At 45.3% G+C, this 14,810-nt stretch overlaps 1 protein-coding gene across 2 annotated transcripts in view; it reads right to left on the reverse strand.

Moving 5' to 3' along the window:
* LOC138917134 (cytoplasmic FMR1-interacting protein 1-like) overlaps positions 1-14,810 on the reverse strand; it is an 87,785-nt gene that overhangs the window by 13,239 nt on the left and 59,736 nt on the right. For both annotated transcript variants that reach the window (XM_070231936.1, XM_070231938.1), the window contains exons 21-23: positions 14,500-14,619; positions 12,534-12,733; positions 6,090-6,177 (exon numbers count right to left, since the gene is read on the reverse strand). In XM_070231936.1, the coding sequence (XP_070088037.1) occupies positions 6,090-6,177; positions 12,534-12,733; positions 14,500-14,619 (408 nt within the window). The remainder of the gene's footprint in view (positions 1-6,089; positions 6,178-12,533; positions 12,734-14,499; positions 14,620-14,810) is intronic.

The following is a 14,810-nucleotide window of genomic DNA, read 5'->3' on the forward strand; positions in this document are numbered from 1 at the left end:
AGTATCTCTTTGCACACATCTTTTAAGTGGTTGTTCTAGGTCTTACATTATGCATTACATAAGTTATCACAATCTACTGTTATCAACATATTACCACTTTTTGAGTGAAGTATACCAAGCTTACCTCCATTTAGGTCCCTGTATTTCCCACATCCCTGTTTTATAATTATCTTAGCTATTTCCTCTGCTACACTGAGAACCACAGAAGCTCTGCAAAGTGCCTGTCACATGTCCACTCCTATGACCGTATCACACTTGAAAGGACCATATTTCAATCATTGGGTCAGACACATACTGCCTCCCACTGCCTCCTCTAAGCACCACACTGTGCTTTAAGTGCTGGGATTCTGTGTGAGGTTTTTGCTTGATAATAAGTTCTAATGCTTGAAAAGAAAAACACAAAAATCACTACTGAAATCCAATAGCCTCAGGTTACAAGTGAGAAAATTCACTTGGAAAGTCACCCTGACTTGCTTGGGGCCTATGGCTCAATAATACCTGCTTCCTGGCCCCTCGGCCAGTGTCTGACTTCCCTGCGAACTACACTCATCCCAAAGATGGCAGATGCTAGGGACAACACAAGTTGAATAATGTAACTACTCAGAGGGAGGGGAGGAGGACCTACCTACAGATACTACATGGTAAAGTACTCAGAGGAGGGAAGCACTCTGGACATCCACGCTTACAGCTCAGTTCAAGAAACACTGCTGGCCATGTCTGATGCAGAGACGTGGGCCTTGCCTGGAAACCGGAGTATGTGGGCTCCAGACTCATGAGTTGTGTGCCTTGGGTTCCCTAACACACTTGACGCTGTGCAACTTCAACTGTCAATCGGGTACAGTCTTACTTACCTTATAGGAAAGAGTATCAGTGATGTGCTGAAGAGAGTTCACTCAGAGTGGTGATATTACCAAGAACCAAAAAGATAATGCCATAAATGGACCACTCATCTAAGTCAATTTTATTTCCATAAGACACTAGCTCTAGTTCATCATTCACAAAAAAAAGAACTAGTTGGATTTTTGATTGGATTCCTGAGTATTCCATAATCGCACAGGTACAAACACTATAAATTATATTGCAGCAAAATGACATGCAGCTGACAGCTTTGAGCACTTCAAATAAAATGACTGTCCTTCTAATACAACATTCAACTCTGATATCATGATGTTTCAGCGTTCTGCCTTTTTCTGATCCTCAAAAAAGTGTCATATAAGATGAACAGTCAACATCAATGTCACCCATCCAAACTTTTGTTAGAGTCCAAATAATCTAACAAAAATATTGGTTTAGGTTATGAGAATAAAAATGACACAATCATAATTTCTCAAACTAAGGCTGAAATCTGTAAGTTCAAGTTCAGTCACGTCTGGTTGCTTTAGAAAGAACAATCAAATCCAATTCATCTAATCTTTCCTTCCCCCTAAATGGGCACCTGCTTTGCTCCAAAAGTGTCTGTGCCCCTGTGGACACACAACATGTGAATGCAGACCCCGGGCTACTCAGAAACTGTGGGCTCACAGCTTTGCCACATGGGAAGCTGAAACACTGCCGTCTCCCTGCATTCCTGGAGGAAAACCCTGCAGAATGAAAATGTGTCTCCTGTGCCTTTAATACGATGATGGACACAGCAGGATGGACACAACCGTGCTGGAGGGGAACTTCTTTTGAAACCAACCACACAAGCCAGGAATCCACCCCTTCGAGACCAAGAGGGAGGCTGTCCTGACACCCCTATGGCTAGATGCTGTGCAGATCAAGGGGGCAATCACCAGCGTCCACCTTTCCTCACTGCTTGTTATCCTCTCCAAATGCTGGGGCAGGGGAGGAACTGGAGGACAGAGAAGGGAAGAACCACCTCATTTCTTGGTTCCTCTTTCCCATGGACACTTCTGTTTATTACAATGCAATAAAAACTTTCTTTTGTGGTCATGCCTAAGAGCAGGATTAAAAATTTCAGAGCCAAGCCAACTTCATAGCAAATCTTTTAGTTAGCAGAAACCCAAGAAATTTCTATCTTACCTGCCAAACTTTCTAGTCCTAACTTCTAAAATTACATAAAATTTCTTTTAGTTCTGAGGAGGTAAGGCACTATATTTTAATTTCAGAAAAGGGGCATTAGAGCACTTATTCTAATCCTTTTAAAAATAATCTAACTCACACCCTTTCCGAGGGGCAGAGAGGTGTGCAGTGTGCACCAACACACCAGCCTGGATTCTAGTGCTTGCCCATTTCCAAGCTGCAAATGCTCCCAGTACGGCCAAGTTCAAGCTACCGTCTGTAGTGAGGCAGGCGGGCAACCCAGAGGACGGACATGAGAGGTTCACACTCTAAGGAACAGAGAATCAGGAAAGAATGGGTTAGCAACACCTTTTCTAATTCTCAGATCCAGCTGGCACCTTAGAAAGTGTACTGGTGCACGCTGTGTTGGGGTGGCAGCCCACTGGCTCTCAATCTACATCCTGGCCTCTGTCATCCCCAGTTTGAAAGACAGGATGGGTGTACCTGGGTCTATCCCTGTTGCCAGCCTCACTCAACCAGCAGCTCAGAGAGCATGAGAATGGGGTCCGTAGAGTATGGGTGTTACTTAGGGTTGGAGAAGAGGCAGTCTGGTAACTGCCTGGATCTCATGTCCCACCACAAGCTAGTGTCATCTGTCCAACCTGAGGGGCCTCCCAGTGAAGGTGCTTTCATCTCCCACCTCCCTTCTCTAAGGCAGGAGCCACTGGGGATCCCTATGCAGGTGAGAAATCTTTGGCTAAGAGGGAGGAAGGAGGAGGGCAGAGGCGTCAGGCCCCCACCTGCATTTCACCAACCTGAGCCTCCCTCTCGCCCTCCAGGCCTCGCTGGCCATACGCCCAGACCCATGGGGTCCATGGGGGCCCCTTCCCTTGTCCAGCCTAGGCTATCTGGCTCCTGGGTGCCTGTGGGGGCCTCGCCAATGCCTTCAGGCCTCTCCAGAGCAAGGCCTACACCCAGCTCCTGCTGCGCCAAGAACTCTGTTCCCTGACTGAGGCCAGCATAGCCTGCGACATAGCACACTCCCAGGAAATGCTTGCTGAGTACACCCTGAGACTGTGACTGCAACTTGATATCAGTGCAAAGAATACCACTACTTAATACTAAAAAATGACACTCTGTCCAGAACACAGCAGATGGGACAGTGACACCTAGCCTTCTTCATTCTTGGTCATCATCACAAGGCTTGGAACAGCCAGCTAAACCCTGACACTAACTGAGGGGAGCCGCATGATCCCCTAACCCATCCCACACCCTTCCGGTGTCCCCGCCCCAACCTCAGCCAATGGGAGATGGTGCAAGGCCAGCCTGGCTATGGCTGAATGGACCCTTAGCAGGGCAGTGTCCTCGCTCCTCACAGCAGCGCGGGCAGCCCCAGGAAGGGGAGTGGACACAGGCCCTGAGATGAAGGCCTCTTGCCTTTATCTTCCTCAAATCTAGCCCTCTCTTATTTCAAAAAGTGGCACTTCCATTCCCTAACCACCAGGAACCTAGGAAGTAGCACTGGGTCTTCCTTCTCCCTCACCCTCCATCTCCAGGTCAGAAGTCAGTTCAGTCAAGTCCACCCCTAAAATACACCCTGAATCCATCTACTTCTCTCCATCTCTGTCAACATCATGTGGTCCAAGCCACCATCTCCTGCCTGGCCTAAAATAACATCTTTCTACCGGGCATCATTCTCTGCCTACTCCCTGACCCGCCTCAGGCCTTGGCCCCTCGCCGGGGCCTGAATGCCCCACACTGCCTGCCATCCCGACAGCCTTGGCCTCCAGGCCCCTCTGCAGGGCTGGTCCCTTCTCAGCATCCAGATCCTCCCAGAGTGAGACCGCCCCTGAGACCACCCAAGGCTCTGTCACACCAGTCCCTTTCACAGCATTCCCAGGAGCCAGCACAGAGAGCACACATTTCCTCCCGAGTGCGCAACACAAATAACATCACTTTCACCTTGAATTCCACGTATTCTTGTAAAACACAGGCAGTTTCTATTTTTACCAACACTGCTTTCCCTTTCCTCTCAAATGTATCCTCTGCTAAACACTCTGGCTCGTCCCAGCAACGCATCTGTCATTTCCTTCTTGGCTAACAGGCTGAAGATTTTAAATGGACACATTAGCTTACAGAGTGTTGGGATGCTGTGATAAAGACAGAAGTGGGCAACCAAAGGGCCCTTTTGCGAGACACGCCATGATGGACATTATGAGCTTGGAGACGCTGGAGGGAGAGGAGGCCAGGGTGTCTCTCCAAAGACTAGTCAGAAAGGAAAGACTGATGAGCCAAGACCCCTCTGAGTCACAGCTGGGGGCCTGAAGAGTGGTCCTTTCATGTCATTGTGTTAATAGGTTCATTTCTGCACCTGTGAGAAGAACACTCAGAAAACATAGAGAACACGTTGCCAAATCTTGGCCCATCAGAGCTTCAGATCAGCATCAAGTGGCACCTGCTCAGAGCTACAGACTCCCAGGTGGAGGGAGGCTGGTGTCTCTAATGGACAGGGACCCTGCGCCACTTCTGCACACAGCCTATGGGTGAAGCCGCGTGAGACTGAGGCTGACACTGACATCAGACAGAAACAGCTTAAAAAACAAGTGAGAACAATGCAAATGCATCATAGAGTTTAAGTCAGACTCAGCCCTCTGAGAGATAGCTGCTGCTTCATATTCCAATACTCTTTTCTCTGGTATCTTTCTGTAATTAGGATCACTGTGTTTGGAGTTTGATTTTTTTTTTTTTCTGATTTGGTTTTTCCACTTGCTCTTTGTTGGAATATTTTTTCTTTTTCTTTCTATCTTTCTTTTCTTGTGTGTGGGAGGAAGATAGGCCCTGAGCTAACATCTGTTGCCAACCTTCCTCTATTTTATGTGGGAGGCCTGCCACAGCATGGCTTGACAAGCTGTGCTAGGTCTACGCCCAGGATCTGAACGAGTGAACCCTAGGCCACTGAAGCGGAGCGCGTGAACTTAACCACTATGACACCAGGCCAGCCCTTGATTTTTTTTAATTTAATAAAATACAGGCCCCAGGACCCCATAGTCAATAAGATCTATGTAATTATTTTCAACAGCTGCAATGCATTCTGCCAGACAGTAAATTGTTCTAGTATTCTTGGTGTTAAGTTGGGTACTTCCCATTTTTTATGCCAATGTTGTAGGACTACCCCCATAACAGACCTCACATTGGACTCAAGTGATTTATTTCCTCAGGTGTCTGGTTTCCTCTAAGTGAGAACATATAAACATTGATAAATGCTGGCAGATGGCCCCCAGCATCACACAGTCCCAGGTGAGCTCCTGCAGCAGCACTCAAGACAATTCCACTACCCTACAGAAGGAGTTGGGTACCTTAACCTTTTCTGATTTGGGGCAAAATAATTCTTACTGCTGTCATTTATAATCCCTCAATTACTGATAAGGCTGGATATCTATTTTTATTTTTTTAAGTACATTTTTGGGAAATGTCTGCTCATTGCATCTGTTTCCTTCTTACTACCGAGTGTCTGTCTTTTTCTTATTAAACTCTAAGAAGGCTTTAAATATTAATAACACTAACCATTAAAATACTCATTTGTTGCTAATCCACCCACCTCAGCCTGGACACCTGTCTCATCTTACTAGATGGCAGGTATCCTGTGGTTTTCACCAGCTTGCCTTTGGTTTCTGGATGTCAACTCTCTTTCTACTTGCCCCCTCCCACCTCAACTCCTCCCTTCATGGCACCACACCGGAACTGGCCGACCAGCCCCTCCGTCACACAAGTGCCCCAAGCCTCTTCTACACACTTTCTTGGCTTGATGTTTCTAAACCTTTAAATCTGCTAACAATCTCACTTATTTTAGGTGCCAGGAGTAAGGCTGGGCCCAGCCTGCTGCCCACCACACGGCCAGAGGGCTATCCCAACACTATGTTACTTTCCAGGAAGGTGATAATAGAAGAAAACGATAGCATTTTATCACTTAGCAGTTATTAACATGGCATGATATATTTAAATCATTGCAACAAACTGATTTTAACTAAACTTCAAAATATGCTTCATTGTGAACTTAAAAATCTTAACACAAACACACAAGAACCTACCTTTGATCCATGCAAATACTGGGGTTGTGCATTAGGCTGTTTATCTCTTTGAAATTCTTGAGAAAATGGTAATACTGTCCGAACAAATCTAAACAAAAAGATTTAAAAGAAAAAAAAGAAACAAAAACAAAAATTTAACTTTTTAATTAAAAGAAATTTTTTTAAAGTTCAGAACTTTTCCATCACCCATCAATTAAATCTTCCTCCCAGTTAACTGATATAATTATCACATAGGAAAAATTCTAGGAAATCAAAAACCAGAGTATGAATGAGATATAAATATTCCAAAGTATGATAAATGTATCCAAGTTCAGGAACAGAGTGAGAACTAAGGGGTCCGTCTGAAACCACTAGACAGTCTCCAAACTCAGGGAAAATCTGGTCTGTTGTCACCAGAACCATTTCAAGCCTAAATCAGTCCTTCGAGAAGTGGTCCTGACCAAGCACTCAGGCCCTGCTGGGCCTCTGGACACCACACTAACAGTGGGGACAGGAGTGGGAAGGCGGACACAGGCAGCGATGTCCAATTATTCAGATCACTAGTTACAAGCTAAAGGGAAGAATGAGCTAAGTGTTTATAACTACACTCACCTAGCCAAGAGACTGTGGCTTAAAAATGGATTAGGAGCCACTGAAAATCAAATGCTTGGATTTTAAAGCAGAAATGCCAAACTCTGCTAACACTCAAATCAGAAGTGTTCATTTAAACATATAAAACTTCTGCAAACAAGCATAATAAAGAAAAACATATGGATTTGCTAATTATTAAATTCTAAGACCTTGATTAAGACATAGTGCACTTTCATAAATAAGAAAGGATGTAACTGTCAAAGTACCACCAGTACATAAAACGAACATGCGCATCTCAGGGGAGACCAGTGGCCTATAGTACTGAGTGTGTTTACACAGAAATGTCATGTTGCTGAGTGTCTGGATTTTATTGTTATCCTTTAAAGAGTGCTGAATTTTTAGGGCAGGCCATTAAATTGCTTGAAAGTCAGCTGGATCCTTTCATGATTTGTTAGGGTGGCAGAGTAATCACTGTCCCCAAGGCTGGTACCAAGGCAGGTCCTTCTGGCAATTCCATCCAATGCCTGGGTCGTCAATGAGGCTTCCCCATTCTTGCTGGTAGGGCCTCAAATGACACTCCTGGCTCTGTGTGAGCTCTGGGAATTATTCAGCTTACAGCTCCCCAGCAGTTGTGCTTTGCCTAGCCTTTTGGATTTCTATCCAATGCACATGTGGTTTAATATTCAAGCAAAGACTAAAGGGGCCTAAGTTGGTTTCAGGAGCTGTTTCTCTGTGTAGCTCTCTCCTCTCCTGTACTCTGCCCTGCAAATTCCAGCAGTCTTAGCTTCCTTGACTTCCAGTCTGTCTCCCCCACGAAGTAAGACTTCCAAGCTGTACTTGGTTACCCACCTCTGCACCGTGGCCCAGACAGTGCTTCCAGGAAGAAAGGCAGGGAAGTCATAGGGCTCACTTCCTTTGTTTCCTTTCCCTCAGGGAAATGTCTAATGTCTGAAAACAACTGTTTCCTAACTTTTGTCCAGTTTTTCACTTGTTTAAGGCAAAAGAGTAAATCCAAACCCTGTTACTCCATTATCCCAAATAATTTTTGAATACCATATTTTCACTATATATATTCTCAATCTAAAGACAAAAAAATGGAAACAAATACTGAATTCTAGTTAGCAGGTTTGTGTCTCACAATGGTAAGGATCTGTAATTCTGAAACTACTTTGTGCATTTTTGAGAACTGAGCAAATGAGGAAATATACTAAGGATAATGAAATAAGGATTCTCAGTATAGAAGGAAGTTACAAAAATATAAAAGGAGAAGACCAGAATGAACCCTGTGGTGTTGAACTGCAATTGAAGATATCACTGCAAATTCACGGTTTTAATATATAGATTAGCTTTAGAGAAACGCATGCACACACACACACACATGCACACGTCATGGGTTTAACTGTATCCCCTAAAAAGATAATTTGAAGCCTTAATTCCCAGCACTTCAGAATGTGATCTTATTCAGAAATAGGGTTGTTACAGATGTAATTAGTTAAGATGAGGTCACACCAGAGTAGAGTGGGCCCTCAATCCACTATGACTCGTGTCCTTATAAGAAGAGAGAGACACACAGGGAAAACGCCATGTGATGACAGAGATAGAGACTGGAGTGATGCAGCTGCAGACTAAGCAAGGCTAAGAATTACCCGCCACCACCAAAAGCTGGGAAGAGTCAAGAAAAGATTCTACCCAGAGTCTCAGAGGGAGCACAACCCTGCTGACACCTGGATTTTGGACTTTTAGCCTCCAGAACCGTGAGAAAAGAAATTTCTTTTTTAAGCCCCTAGTTTGTGGTAATTTGTTATAGCAACCAGAGGAACCTAATATAGTACACAAGTATTTCCTATCTCTGACCACCGAAAGGTTCCAGAAACAATGACGCCCAAACAGCAATGAACATACCTAACACCCAGACTTAGTTTTTAAATACCAGGCTTAGTTTTAAAATACTCTCCACTAAAAGGAATCTTTGTAGAAATGATAGATTGCAAGGACAGAGCAGAAATAAGATAAACCTGGAACTTCTTGTTGGGCAGAAAGTAGGGCAGTGCTTAAGAATGATGGGGACAGCAAACAGGACACAAAAACTTGGCAGAGGGGCTCCCGCTGGCCAACCCTGGACTAATTTGAGCCACAAAAATCAAGTAATGATAGTAACAGATCATAACTTTAAGTTAGAATCCCTGAGGACTTACTGATAATAAACAAATACATAAATGCTAACATGTACAGCAGAATGCCAACTAATATATGTAGATGGAATGAAGAAGTTCAAAAATGACCATTGTTCAATCATCATACTGATAACTGATTTGGGTAAGAATCGTCAACAGCTGCTAAAACAAGTGGACCAAATTTTAACAAGGAACAGTTTATTTGCAGTCTCAAATTATCTCCCTATAAATTACTTATAAATTTCAAACATAAAATGGTTAACAAGCTAGGGAGAAATCTGGCAGCCACCACCCTAACCAAGGGCAGAAGTTAACATCGCCAGTGATGGGACAAAGTGACTGAGGACACACCCTCCCTCTGTGGTCTGCTGGCCAGAGGCCTGACTCTGTCCCAACTGCTGCCCTGTTTCCAGGGTCATAGCACTGTCACACAATTATTAGCTGTCAGGTTATTTTTGGTTATTTTTAAGTCACAGGCCACCCTATGCCACTCCCCAGAGTCACCAGGCAGAAGCATCGGAAATAAGCAGCAAATTAAGCAGATACGTGGAGCAACAAGTGAAGTTCTGGTTTCCCTTAAGCAGCTCTCAGAAACCCTCAGACATAGAGTTAAAATACTGGGTGGCACAGGTTTGTCTGTCTTCTCAGGTTTCCATATATAACTTGGACACACAAAATGCTATTTTAAAACGCCTTTTCCACATCATGGAAGCTATAATGATCCCACTGGAAGACCCGTTAAAAATACAGAAGTAATGGCATTTGTCAACAGGAATGTAAAGGTGGAGGTCCCCCAAGTAAAGCAGAGCTCCTCTGGGGAGGAGAGGCCCCTGTGACAGATAGGGCTCCCTCCGAATGGCATCTCAGGGCCCAAGGAGGATGAGGTCACTTCATGCTGGCCCTTGTTAACAGATGTGCCCTGAGGGTAGCAACCCCGACATGTGAAACTAGCTCCAGATGTGATCAACTAGCTGCTCAAGGAGGGCATACAGCTCTCGAGGAGCCTCGGTGGGTAGAGCGGCCTCCTGCTGCCCAAGTAGGGCCCACTCATACTCTCCCAGGTCTTTGTGTCTGCTCCACAAACAGGAATGGTCACAGTGCCTCATGGGCCCGTGGGGGACATATGCCACAACAGACGAAGACACCCAGTGCTGTCTCTTCGGCTTGCTGTCATTTATGTTAGACGTGTTGTGTGCAATCAGGGAACAGAGGGCTGAGGTACCACCTGGTGCCTCTTCTGTTTATCTAACTGGATGCCTCAAAGTTCATCACACAGACAGTTCCACCAAGGCCCTACAGTCAACGCTGGCCTGGAGGTTTTCGACTCTCCGTCAGGTCACTGGGTTACACAGCGCCAACTTCTCGACCTGAGCCCTGACAACTCTGTCTTCGAGAGTGAGACTCCCGCTGCCAGCAGGTCAGATGGCCTTGGACAGTGGGAGGTTCTCCATCATCATCCCCAAGCAGGGTGAGGACACCCACATGAGCCAACTTGGCAGGCGGGGCCTCAGAATCTGATCTGTTTCCCTAGCTCCACACTCCTTACCCAACTTTCGTTCAGAAGCCTGGAGTGTCTTTCAGAAAACACAACAACTCAGCAGAAGGGTTCAGGGCACCTGCTGAATGTCATCATCACGTAACCCTGACCTTTCCCTGTGGTCCATCACCCCTCTTCATTTCTCAGGGCTCCACCCACTGACCTGTCACCAAGGAGACCAGGACAGGCCAGAGCTGTGTGGACATACTCAGTGCAGCAGGCACACAGGGAACATCTTCAACTGTTCCCAGATCTCTGGGAAATCTTTTAAAGGATGACAAAATGCTAGATAATCAAAAATACCATCTAAAATAATACAAAAAATCACAACTCCCTGTGTTGCCTGATTCTGACCCCATTGGAACACCTTTTCTCAGCCCACTGACAGTGGGGTTCTGTTACACTTCACCTTTGGAGATGCCAGTTCTAACATGAGGCAAAAATGATTTAAGGAAAGCTAACAGAAATCACTCCCAAAGGTTTCAATGGACCAACCAAAACAAAGAGAACCCTGCGAACACTGGCCATCGCTTAAACGGATTCTCAGATGCAGAAGGACCATATACGCATCCTCACTAACACAGAACGATGCTCCTCCTGATACATCACCTGGAAAAAGAATGTGTATATAACAGTATGCCTAATAGCACCCATTTGTGCAAAATAAAAGTACCTATGCATGTTTAACCGTATGGCAAAAACTCTACAAGATACACACATTTTTTTACAAGGGAAATCTCTGGGGATTTAATTATTTTTCCTCCATATACAATTTTTCCCTATATAGAGAGTGAGATATATATAGACATATATAGACACACACACACATATGATCTCTAGCTTTTCTGTAAGTATCATGCATTATTTGTGTAACAAAAATATATTTTCAGTTAATTCAGACTCTATAACAACTTGAAAAATATCTGTTTCACGAAACTAGGCACCTTAAAAGGAAGTTAAACAGGGAGTAGTCGTCTCTAACGTTTGCTCCCAGCGGACTGTACCCAGCCAGGCTCCTCCGCCCACGGTTCTGGAGGCCATGGCCATGTCCCCACCACCGCTGCCTGGGGATGGGCATCAGCCACCTGGGGCTGGGCCAATGGCTCTGACGGAACAGCTCCATGCACCTGGGGACAGGCCTGCCACCCCAGGGAAATCCAACCCTGGAGCCCCAACTGACAATGGCAACAGCAGGTACAATCAGAGCTCAGCACCCCCTCTTGAGACCCAAAACTCTGGGTCTGAAAGTGAGTAACAATTCAGCTAATACATGGTGGATGTTCAGATCCAGGAGCAAAGCAAAACAAAATAGAACACGCTTATTTTTAAAAAGTGGTCGTAACACTCACACACACTGTCACAAATGCACACACACCCTCATACCTAAACTTTCTAGCTCTTACACTCACACACTCTCATGCACATTCACACATCCATGTTTATTCTCACACACTCACATGTGCTCTCACTCACACACCCACATTTTCTCTCTCACATACACTCACACACACATACACTCACGCCATGTCCCTGGCATGTGCTGACGCAGAGATGGAACCAAGCTAAGTGCAGAGAGAACAAATCTCCTATAGATGGTGGCCCAGTGCATGGAGGCCAAGGCAGGGCCATCCAGGACTTGGGGCTGTATCATGAGGCTGGACCACATGAAACTGCTGCTCTCAACCGTCCCATCATCCAAGTGGCTATTTTGTGCTGTTCAACATAGCAGTAAAATGGTAGGAGGGTGGGAGGGTGGCTAACTGACAGATCCTCACACACCCCGATATCCCAGAATCGAACCATGAAAAGTAGAGTCACCCACCACAGTCCAATGTCAGGGAGACTTAAAACTGTGGAGGGGATGCAGACCCGGCAGCCGCTGTTCACGTGCATGAGATGCCACCCTAAGCCACAAGCAAGTGCCCTAGACAGGAACTCTGGCTTGCCATGCAGTCTCCACTGCAAAGCCACGACCAGACGCCCAACGGCTAGCCCAGGGATGCACATGCAAAATGGACGAGACCAGGAGGGCCTGAGTATCCTGATGGGCACAGAAGAAGGGGCGGTGGTGACCCAGTGGACATACTGGAAGGTCTGAGACCATCTTGTCTAGATATCATTTGGCAGAAGCATCGGGAACCATCTGTGAGGCAGCACGCTCACCGGTTGGTAGAGCCATTGTAGCAGTAGTTGGGCAGGAAGTCATAGTTGAGTTCCCAGAAGACATGGAGGGTGATTCTCCCGTAAGGTGCCGACACGTTGTGGTTGGCCTCCCGGAACATGGCGTCAAAGCTGTCCAGTGTCAGGTACCTGCTGAGCAGCTTGTGGGTCATGCGGTTGATTTCCAAGAGGCCGTCCAGCTCCTAGGGACCACAAAGACAGGGTGCGAGGACAGAACTGGGCCCAGCACAGTGACCTTCATTCTCCACACAGACAGTGCTCTGATGGTGGTGGCAGGGGTGGGGGAGAGGCCAAAAACAGTGCCCATACCAAGGAGGGGCAAGCAAGCTACACCAAGACATGGCAGGGTCTGATAGGCAACACAAGCTTGCTTCTCACACCTAAATTCATTATGCCCTCCCTACTGCCTTTAAAATGCCCCTCCTTACCATGGTCACCCCTACAGGGCCATTGTCCTTTTCCACTGCAGTCACTTCCCCCCTGCACACCACTGGCCTCCAACCACCTTACAGGTCAGAGACCACTGGGACGTGTCCACCACCACATATGTACTCACTGTTAGCCTGAGTCACCTTCTCCAATGCACCTGGGGTTATTCATAAGCACAACAGTGTGGCAGAGCTGGCAAGCATGTTCACAGGAGCTTTCACACTGATTGCTCATAAAAACCTGCCTAGGTCTGCGCTGTCCCCTGCAGCAGCCACTGGCCACATATAGGAACAAGAATGTGGCTGGTCCAAACTGAGGTGTGCTGTGTATGTGAGATACACACCAGATTTCAAAAAACGAGTATGAAGACAAAGAATGTAAGACACCTGTGTCAATAATATTTTTATAATGATTACATGTTGAATTGTTAATTTTTGGATATATTGGGTTAAACAGAATAGATTATTAAAATTAATTTCACCTATTTCTTTTTCCTTGTCTAATGTGACTGTGATTAAATTTAAAATGATCTATGTGGCTTGCATTATATTTGTAATGGGCAGTGCAGGTCTAGGTCAAAGTCTTGACCGATGATTTCAATCCAAATCATATATGGCCAATGACAATTAAAATGCCATGGTCCAAGACCCTACTTGGGGAAGCTCAATCTTTTAGTGTGTCCTGAGGCGACAGCCCCTCACCCCACCAAGGCTTCTTACATTCTCCTGCCCAAAGCTGCTTCTCTAGTAAAGAAGAATCTTCCTTGACTTCTGGCATGTTCACTACCATTGGTGTGCAGCCATCATTCTTGGAAGATCGATTTGGCCTGGCACAAAATCCTTACTTCCCACTTCCTTTCCTTGGCTTCTGGCACAAAGAGCTGCTGGCAGCGGTTTGAGGACAATCGGATTTTCCTTCCCTGACTGCTCTGCTCAGATACCCAGAGGACTTTTTCTTTTCCTCTAAAGTCCAATACTTTTACTGCAATATTCCTTGGTGTTGCCACTCTGGGTCAGTTTTACCAGGCACATGATGCATGCTTTTAATATATATTTATAGTGTGTTTTTTAATCAATATTTTCTTGAAATACAACTTTAATATTTGTTGCATCCATTGCTCTGGTTTTCTTCTTCAGGGACCCCTATGCCATCTATGTTGGATCTTCACGGTCTATCTTCTATACATTTTTCTCTCAAATCCTTTATCTCTGTCTTCATTTCTTGTTGATTTTTAAAACTTTTCTCCTTTCATTCTTTTGCCATAGTTAGGTGTAATTTATTCGAGACTGAGATTGAGTGTTCTTTGAAGTCAATTTAGTACTGTGAATACTAACAGCAGATGCTTAAAAACATACCCAGGATAGCTGAAGCTCCGTTAGTGCATACTTTTTGATTTCTGTGCAAAAAGTGAACCTACGATTGGTTCAATTTATCAGTAAGGACATAGTAAAATCAGCTTAAATCCTTGCAGCCAGTCTCCCCCAAATCTATGGAGCCTGAGAAAGGGGAGAGCACTTACCACTATTGATGTCAGGTCCTCACTCTCAAAGCGTCCAATTGCCAGTTCCAGAGACTTATACATGGCTGCGGAGACACGCTGAGTAATCAGACGATTGAGGTCTATGGACCTGCCCAGGAGCTGGGGTACGGAGAGGGCAGAAAGAGTGAACAACAAAAACAAGCAAGCAAGAAAATATACAGACATACACCCTCCAGAAACCAATTCTAAAAGATAAAACAAATAAATACTGTACAAAACTGTAAACATTTTAGATGAAATTATATATACAGGTGTCACAACCAAATGCCCTACCTTGCTGGAGCTGAAAT

This window comes from Equus caballus, chromosome 1 (genome assembly GCF_041296265.1).
Source record: "Equus caballus isolate H_3958 breed thoroughbred chromosome 1, TB-T2T, whole genome shotgun sequence".
Classification (NCBI taxonomy): domain Eukaryota; kingdom Metazoa; phylum Chordata; class Mammalia; order Perissodactyla; family Equidae; genus Equus; species Equus caballus.